Raw genomic sequence first — 9,735 nt, forward strand, 5'->3', positions numbered from 1 at the left:
GTAGTATACTCATTTTCACTATATTGATTCTTCCAATCCATGAACATGGTATATTTCTCCATCTATTAGTGTCCTCTTTGATTTCTTTCACCAGTGTTTTATGGTTTTCTATATATAGGTCTTTAGTTTCTTTAGGTAGATATATTCCTAAGTATTTTATTCTTTCCGTTGCAATGGTGAATGGAATTGTTTCCTTAATTTCTCTTTCTGTTTTCTCATTATTAGTGTATAGGAATGCAAGGGATTTCTGTGTGTTGATTTTATATCCTGCAACTTTACTATAGTCATTGATTAGTTCTAGTAATTTTCTGGTGGAATCTTTAGGGTTTTCTATGTAGAGGATCATGTCATCTGCAAACAGTGAGAGTTTTACTTCTTCTTTTCCAATTTGGATTCCTTTTATTTCTTTTTCTGCTCTGATTGCTGTGGCCAAAACTTCCATAACTATGTTGAATAGTAATGGTGAAAGTGGGCACCCTTGTCTTGTTCCTGACTTTAGAGGAAATGCTTTCAATTTTTCACCATTGAGGATAATGTTTGCTGTAAAACACAACTTTTAGTAGCTGGCTGAGACAGTGTTCTGTGCATAAAATTTGTTTACCAGGGTAGGATATTTTATTCATTCAAGCAGAAATTTAAAGAAAGATTTGAGGACTTTCCTGGTGGCTCAGTGGTAAAGAATCCTCCTGTCAGGCAGGAGACACGGGTTCAATCCCTGATCAGGGAAGATCCCACATGCTATAGAGCAACTAAGGCTGTGTTCCACAATTATTGAGCCTGTGCTCTACAATAAGAGCACTTCTCCCACTGCAGTGAGAAGCCGGAGCATCACAGCTCGAGAGGACCTCCTGCTCACTGCAACTAGAGAAAAGCCCAAGCAACAGTGAAGACCCAGCACAGCCATAAATAAATAAGTAAAATTATGTTTTTAAAAAACTTGGAATCTTTAAAAATGAAAGAAAGATTTGAGTTCTGAGCTGTACTATTGTGACCTCCTAGGCCACTGTTTGGATTTGTTAGATGCCTGCCTACAGAGTCTAAGGCACTATTCTATCGGAAAGCTTACTGAACAAATGAATAGGAAGAACTCTTATGGAGTCCTTAAGCATTCATGCCACTAAAAATGAGACAACTTAAGACCTTTTTGAAAATCTATAAATTTCCCTGATCCCTCTCAAGATCAGTTATCTCTTTGACTTGATTTCTCCTCTTATATCTTCTTACCTTCCCCATAGGTCTTCTCCAGTGGTGCTAATGGTAGAGTACCCACCTGCCAATGCAGAATACATGAGAGACTCAGGTTCAATCCCTGGGTCGGGAAGATCCCCTGGAGGAGGGCCTGTCAACCCACTCCAGTATTCTTGTCTGGAGAATCTCATGGACAGAGGAACTTGACAGGCTACAGTCCATGGGGTCGCAAAGAGTCAGACACGACTGAGCGACTAAGCTCACATGCACCTTCCCCATAAGCAACTGACTGTATCTCTACCTTTAAATACCTAGAGTGTTTTCAAATACAGCAATAATAATAAACATTGTGGAGTGTAAGATGCCTGCTCTGACATCTACACAGTTTAGACTCCATCCTGTTTAGACTCAATGCTAAATAGCCTCATTTATATTCACGTTCCCACCTAGAGATATAGATGTTATCACACCCATTTCCCATGTAAGAAAACTGAGTCACAGAGAAGTTAAATCAGCACAGAATCAAGATTTGAAGACAGTCAGCTCAGACTGTCTTCAAACTTGATATTCTTTTCCTTCATGGAGATCTTAGACCCTCCAGTGGGGAACAGCTTTCCTTCGGCTTTCAGATACAGGATTCACAAGCTGAAGTCCTCTATTAAATCACGAACACTAGTCACGGGAGTGACTTCTCACGCTTCTTTAATGTGTGAATCAGAGTCCGCTGCGTGTTGACTGCCTGATAGGGGCCAGGAGAGCGTTGGCTGTGGACTCATCTGGGACTAGTTTCTGATTCTGTGAACTTGGAAATGGACGCATCCTTACCTGTTTCTCCATAGATGAGGGGATAGCAAATGCACCATTTTTCACAGAGTTGTTGAGGATTAAATGAAATTTTCACCCCAGCACGTGTTACGCTTGGAATGAGGCTTGGCACAAACCAAGCCCTCAAATATGAGCTCTTATTTTGAGAATCCGTTTTGTCAGCATCAGTTTGAATTAAGAGAGGATACCTCGCCAGGTTTGGCATAGACTTCTGTATTTGAAAGCATTCCCTTCACGGTAGGACTCAGAACTAATATGAAGAAAAGCGACCTTCCCTCTTCTCCTGGATGAGGCTGGACTCAGTGTCATTGTTTCAGAGCCAGCGTCTCATTCCACATCCTGAAACAAAGCAGGATGAAAGCCTTGCTTGGCATCGTGAGTTTATATTTGCAGTAATACATTTTGCAGAGGCCTTGACTGGCAAGTGGCCTTGGGTGAAATCCTTCGATCAGGTAGAATTTTGGAGCACCAGGCAGATGCCCGCAGTCCTATTTCGTAGGAGGTGATCTGAGCCAGTGTGTGTCAGAATCACAAACAGGGCTTGGTTTAGTTTCCTAGTTCTTACTGTGACAAATTTCCACAAACTTAGTGATATTCAAACAACATAGATTTATTATTTATGGTTCTATAGGTCTGAAGTCCAAAATGGTCTCCCTAGGCTAAGATCAGGGTATGAACAAGGCTTAGTACTTATAAAAATTTTAGGGGGGAAAAAACAACAACTATTGCTTTGCCTTTTCCAGATTCCAGAAGCCACCTGCATTCCTACAGTAAGTCTGTGCTGGTGCCTTCATGAAAGTAAAAGTGGCAGTTCTCCGCTGTGTCTGATTCTTTGTGACCCTGTGGACTGTAGGCTGCCAGGCTCCTCTGTCCATGGGATTTTCCAGCGGGTTACCATTTCCTTCTCTCCTGTGGTAGTTTAGTCACTAAGCGTGTCTGACTCTTCATAATCCTCTCCAATGGCTGAAAACATGGCTCACACTTTTGTCTTCATGAAGCCAAACTGGTTTAGTTGATTTGGATCTTAGAATTGAAGGGGATAAGGGAAGTAGGCATACATTTTTGTGATGAGGTAATATATTAATATTAATGAGATCACAATATTATAGTCAGCATTTGCTATATATTTTATTGGATGATTACTTTTAAGAATCATGAAATTGTGAATTTGTAAAAAATTGTATAGGTCACCCAGGTTTTCATCTGCAACTCAAGGAGTATCCTCTGCAACAGACCTTCTCAAACTTTAGGATCTACAGTAATCATGGCTAAAGATGCAGATTCTGATTCAGTAGATCTGGGATGGGGCCTGAGACACTGCATTTATAATACACTCCCAGGAAGCTGCTGGTCCAGGGACCACACTTTGAGTAGCAAGGCTTCTGAGAATTCCTGACATTGCTGCCTTGGGGATGATTCTGTTATAGTCTCTTCTTCATATTTTGGTAATTCCAACTGTCACATACGAAATCAGAAGTTCTTGGATCAAAGCCAGACTCAAAATAGATGCAAAACTTTTCTGATGTTTTAAAAATATAAGTCAAAATGACATCGCAGTTGAAGGGAATTTTAAAAAATAGGATGTGTATGTAGGATCTGAAGAGTCTTATATTAAGCATCTCTCTCTCTATATATATAGAGAGAGATTTTATATATATGTTTATATATATGTGTGTGTATGTATATATGTATATATGTGTGTATATATATATATGTACTTTCCAGGTGGTGCTAGTGGTAGAGAACCTGCCTGCCAATGCAGGAGAGGTAAGAGATGCAGGTTCAGTCCTGGGTCGGAAAGATTCCCTGGAGGAGGGCCTGGCAACCCACTCCACTATTCTTGCCTGGAGAATCTCATGGACAGAGAAGCCTGGCAGACTACAGTCCAAGGGATTGCAAAGAGTTGGACACTACTGAGCAACTGAGCATGAATATATATGCATGCATGCTAAGTCGCTTCTGTTGTGGGTTGTCATTTCCTACACACACATATATAAATATATATACACACATACATATATACATCCATATGTATGTGTATGTTTATATCTATCCATCTATATATCCTGCATCCATACTAAATCATACAACTGTGAAATCCCAAGTTAAATGATATTTTGTGGCACTGACAACTTTAACATTTTCCTTTACGTTAAAATTTTTATAACAAAGTGAAAAATTGACGGATATAAATTTGGACTGTCCTATAGATGTAAGTGTGAGTCTAAGTGCAATGTTGCCAGCCATTCTACATTGAGGAAGCCCATAGCCACGTTCAGACGTTGGTTGAGTTGGACCGAGTTGAAGTGGCCCATGTAAACTAGCTGTACCTTTGAAGCTAGAATTCCTGGTTTTATTATTTAAATTTGGCTACCATACATACTGATCACCTTAATTCTTATTTAATATTTAAAAGTTATTGCTGTGGAAGAAGTCAGCTGAACGATGGTGATTATAGCGTATCAAAATCCTTTGTAAGTGATTATTTTAATGACTCTGTACCAACAGGGAAACGTAGACATTCAGACAAAAAACAACCTAATTATAACGACAGCACCATAGTGAAGCAGTGACAGTTACAAAACCAATTTAAAAGTTTTTTGACAGCCATGGCTAAAAGCTTTGTTTAGACCTTTCGGTAATAACAGTTTACTTAAGACATAAATCCACAGCTAAGGAAAATAGAAAGAGAAAGTTGTGGCTTTTCTGTCATGCAGATGAAGTGGAAAGCAGTTGAAATGTTTTTAATAGAACGTTACCTTGAAAAAAGTCTAGCAAAGGAATAATAGGGAATTTTAACTCTCTCAATGCAAGAAAGACTAAATAAAAATTCTAATGAGGATAGAAACTTGCCAGCTGATATGCTTATCAATGTTATGAAGGTCAGTAGTTCCTGCAAGCAAGTTGACGTGCATTTAAATATGTTGACTGACAGCCCTGGAATTTGATTTTGCATTATCCATGAAATAAAGTCAAGGGCAAATAAATGGATGTAAGAACCCATCAGTAGCCATGGTGACACACAACCTCACTAAATACCTGCTTTTCCAGTGGCTGTGACATCTCTCACATTATTAGACTTTATCGCTTTTATTTATCTCACTTGGTTCTGGACTCAGTCAAATATACAGTGTAATTAATTTTTTGACCTTGGGCAATTTATTTTTCATTGCTGAACAGAAAAATACCTCGGTCACATTTTTTTTTAACTGCACGTCTTAATAGAACATTTATAATATGCAAGCGCCGATGTGAGAGCTGACAGATATTTATACGTTTATGATAACAACTTTTGGAGTAGGTGATACTTGTTTCCATTTTCCCGATGGAAAACTGAGGCACAGAGAGGTTGAAGAACCTTGCTCAGGGCCACAGAGCTCGTGCATGGTAGAGTTTCAGGTCCACGCACTTTGGCTCAGAGCCCATGCTGACTGCAGGGTCATGAACCCACAAGAAGGCACCCATCTGGATGCAGAGAGCTGACGGCAGGCTCAGAGGTATCCTTTTCTCCCTTTTCCTCTTCTTGGGTTCTGCTTTCGTTAGGTTCTTTCAGTTGCAAAGATTGAAGAACTCTCAGGTCAAGATCAGGTGGTGTCCACATGTGTCTATAAGAACCAGTTAAGCCCCGAAACGGGGCTCATCGTGGCTCTGTACCCCGGGCAGTTGGTGCCAAGGGGTGTGACTCAGTGATTCGTTGTGTGGTCAGCTTCCCTCTCCTCCTTCTGCTGCCCAGGGTCTTCAGCTTCTACCCCTTCCTTTTATGTATTTCCTGCCCCACAGTGGGCAGGAGCTCCTAAAATGGACTTTAAGCAGACGTGGGTTCAGAGTCTGGCGCTGCTGTGTACTTGCTGTGTGACCTTGGACAAGTGACTTAACCTGTCTGAACTCTGTGGAAGAAGTGGGTAATATATCCCACTATGTAAGGTTATGGTGGAGATGAAAGAAGTGAAAGAAATAACATACTTACAGTATTCAAAACATGATAGCTAATATAATAATAGCCATTATTTTTCAAATACCTAATTATTTTACCTCAAGGTAGGCAGCAGACTTGGACCAGATATGGATCCAAACTGTGGTTTCGTCTTCAGTATGTGTGTGACAGTGAGAAAGTTATTTAACTTCTCTGAGCCTCAGTTTCCTTCTCTATAAAATTAGCATAACTTCCTAGAACTGTTAGGACATTAAATGACTTCGTTTATGTAAAGCACTTACGATGGCTTTGAGCACATAATAATTATAAATATAGACATCAGCTATTATTAATTGTAGTATAATTTTCAATAACATTTAGGCAGAGAGTATAAAGTTCTGGTTATATGAGGTAAGTAAATTATGAACGTCTATGGCATAGTACCTGTAGCTATGTACTCTACTGTATATTTAAAATTTACTAGGAGGATAGATCTTATGTTGTGTTCTTACCACAAGTAGTAATAGTAATATTAATAGAGAAGGCAAGAGGAAGCTTTGGGAGGTGATGGATATGTATATGGCTTTGATGGTCATACTTTCATGGGTGTATATTTATCTCCAATCTCATTGAGTTATACATGTTCAATATGAACCACATTTTTAAATATCAACCATACTTTAATAAAGTGGTTTAAAACATAGAAAATAAATTGTTAAAAACAGTAATTTAAAGAAATGAATAATCCACAGAAGCAATACATTAAAAAATAAATATAACAGATCACGGACCACAAGATAGAACATGTATTTAGAGAACTGTTTTGGCAGAAATCTACTGTGAATTATTGATAAATGGGTATACTTTCTGGTGAGCATTTTCTGTTACATTTTCACCTGTTTCTAAGTAAGTGCAGTTAGGTGATAAGGGTTTCCATTTTCCATTTTCCATTTTTTTTTTGTTAGACTAAAAAAATAAAAAATAAATATATCTTAGGTTTCTTCTGCTTTTCCAGTTCTGCGGTTTATCTCTAAAATGCTTTCATCAACAGTAGCTTTTTCTCTTGGTAGAATAAAGCGCTACTTGTTATGTGGTATCAGCTTTCCAAAAATAATTTCTCTATACAGTCAGCAGTAAGGATAAGAGCTTCCTAACTGGCCAGTGAAAATTAAGATATAGGTTATACACAAGTTCAGTGAAATGTATTTTCAGCTTTTAACCAAAAGTCTCTGAAACTATCTCCCCAGGTACTTTTTAGCTGCCTGCAGATAAAAGATTGCTTTTCTCACAATATGTAGTGACAATCATCAAGTTATCTTAGAAAAGTTGTTCTGGACATGTGTTTGCCAAGCAGAGGGAGGTTCTGGGGGAAAGAGGTATTGGAGGTTTGGGTTAAGCACACGCAAACTATTATATATAGAGTGGATAAACAGCAAGGTATTCCTATATGGCACAGGGAACTAATAATCAATATCCCATGATAAACTGCAATGGAAAAGAATCTGAAAAAGGCCTGTGTATATTGTGAATATGTGTAACTGAATCACTTTGCTGGACAGCTGAAATTTACACAACACTGTAAATCAACTTTGCGTCAATAAAATAAAATTTTCTTAAAAAGAAAGACTGTTCACAGTAGCATATAACAAAGATGTTGCAGATCCAGCAAAGTCTGAGCACTTAGGTATGTTGAATCGTGGGTCTGTCTCTTTATTAAGAGTTCTTCTGTTTTGCCTCCTCAGCAAATGATGCGGTCATCTGTCTTCCACATGTTCATCCTGAGCATGGTGACCGTGGACGTGATCGTGGCCGCCAGCAACTATCACAAAGGAGAAAGCTTCAAGAGACAGTATGACGAGTTCTACCTGGCAGAGGTAAGCAGCTCATGGGCACAGGTCACTTTTCAAAGCACCCAAGAACCTCGGCTCATGGCAGCAGCTTTTAGAAACGTGAAAGTTCATTTCAGCTCAGTCATCATTTGACTTCAACCAAAGCTGATTCAGGGCTTCCCTGATAGCTCAGTGGGTATAGAATCTGCTTGCAGTGCAGGAGATGCAGGTTTGATCCCTGGGTCGGGAAGATCTCCTGGAGGAGGACATGGAAACCCACTCCTGTATTCTTGCCTGGAGAATCCCACGGACAGAGGAGTCTGGCGAGCTACAGTCCATGGGGTTGCAAAGACTCAGACTCGACTGAAGCGACTGAGCATGCACAGAGCTGATTCACTGTCTACTTGCGAGGTGTTTCCCTTGGTCCCGTGTTGCCTGATTTGTTTCCTGGCCCCTAGGCCTGAGTGATCTTCCCCACGTTGTGTGTCACGTGCGCGAGTCACGTTGCCAAGGCAACACTTGCCCCGGCTGTCACCCTGGCCATCTATAGGTGTTTCTATTCCCACCTCTGTGTTTTCTCTCCATTGTCATATTGTGTGTCTGTTTCCTCCAAAGTGTAGGCAAGCACAGACTCAGAATATCATAGATGAACTCAGCTCAACAGTACCAAGGACGAGATTGGAGGAAAATAGATTTCTTTTCTAAAAATCTGAGGTGTGACAGCCTGCGCTAAAGATGTAGTCAGAAATAGGTAGGTTTTAGAACTAACACCCAAAAAAGATGTCCTTTTCATTATAGGGGACTGGAATGCAAAAGTAGGAAGTCAAGAAACACCTGAAGTAACAGGCAAATTTGGCCTTGGAATACGGAATGAAGCAGGGCAAAGACTAATAGGGTTTTGCCAAGAGAACACACTGGTCATAGCAAACACCCTCTTCCAACAACACAAGAGAAGACTCTATACATGGACATCACCAGATGGTCAACACCGAAATCAGATTGATTATATTCTTTGCAGCCAAAGATGGAGAAGCTCTATACAGTCAACAAAAACAAGACCAGGAGCTGACTGTGGCTCAGATCATGAACAACTCCTTATTGCCAAATTCAGACTTAAATTGAAGAAAGTGGGGAAAACCACTAGACCATTCAGGTATGACCTAAATCAAATCCCTTATGATTATACAGTGGAAGTGAGAAATAGATTTAAGGGCCTAGACCTCATAGATAGAGTGCCTGATGAACTATGGACTGAGGTTCGTGACATTGTACAGGAGACAGGGATCAAGACCATCACCGTGGGAAAGAAATGCAAAAAGCAAAATGGCTCTCTGGGAGGCCTTACAAATAGCTGTGAAAAGAAGAGAAGTGAAAAGCAAAGGAGAAAAGGAAAGATATAAGCATCTGAATGCACAGTTCCAAAGAAGAGCAAGGAGAGATAAGAAAGCCTTCTTCAGCGATCAGTGCAAAGAAATAGAGGAAAACAACAGAATAGGAAAGACTAGAGATCTCTTCAAGAAAACTAGAGATACCAAGGGAACATTTCATGCAAAGATGGACTCGATAAAGGACAGAAATGGTATGGACCTAACAGAAGCAGAAGACATTAAGAACAGGTGGCAAGAATACACAGAAGAACTGTACAAAAAAGATCTTCACGACCCAGATAATCACGATGGTGTGATCACTCACCTAGAGCCAGACATCCTGAAATGTGAAGTCAAGTGGGCCTTAGAAAGCATCACTATGAACAAAGCTAGTGGAGGTGATGGAATTCCAGTGGAACTATTTCAAATCCTGAAAGATGCTGCTGTGAAAGTGCTGCACTCAATATGCCAGCAAATTTGGAAAACTCAGCAGTGGCCACAGGACTGGAAAAGGTCAGTTTTCATTCCAATCCCAAAGAAAGGCAATGCCAAAGAATGCTCAAACTACCACACAATTGCACTCATCTCACAGGCTAGTAAAGTAATGCTCAAA

At 39.9% G+C, this 9,735-nt stretch overlaps 1 protein-coding gene across 1 annotated transcript in view; it reads left to right on the top strand.

Moving 5' to 3' along the window:
• Nucleotides 1–9,735, top strand: part of NALCN (sodium leak channel, non-selective) — a 284,614-nt gene that overhangs the window by 90,604 nt on the left and 184,275 nt on the right. The window contains exon 10 of the mRNA XM_010831483.1: nucleotides 7,669–7,800. Coding sequence (XP_010829785.1) covers nucleotides 7,669–7,800 — 132 coding nt within the window. The remainder of the gene's footprint in view (nucleotides 1–7,668; nucleotides 7,801–9,735) is intronic.

Source organism: Bison bison, unplaced genomic scaffold, assembly GCF_000754665.1.
Source record: "Bison bison bison isolate TAMUID 2011002044 unplaced genomic scaffold, Bison_UMD1.0 scf7180017864527, whole genome shotgun sequence".
NCBI classification, from domain to species: Eukaryota; Metazoa; Chordata; class Mammalia; order Artiodactyla; family Bovidae; genus Bison; species Bison bison.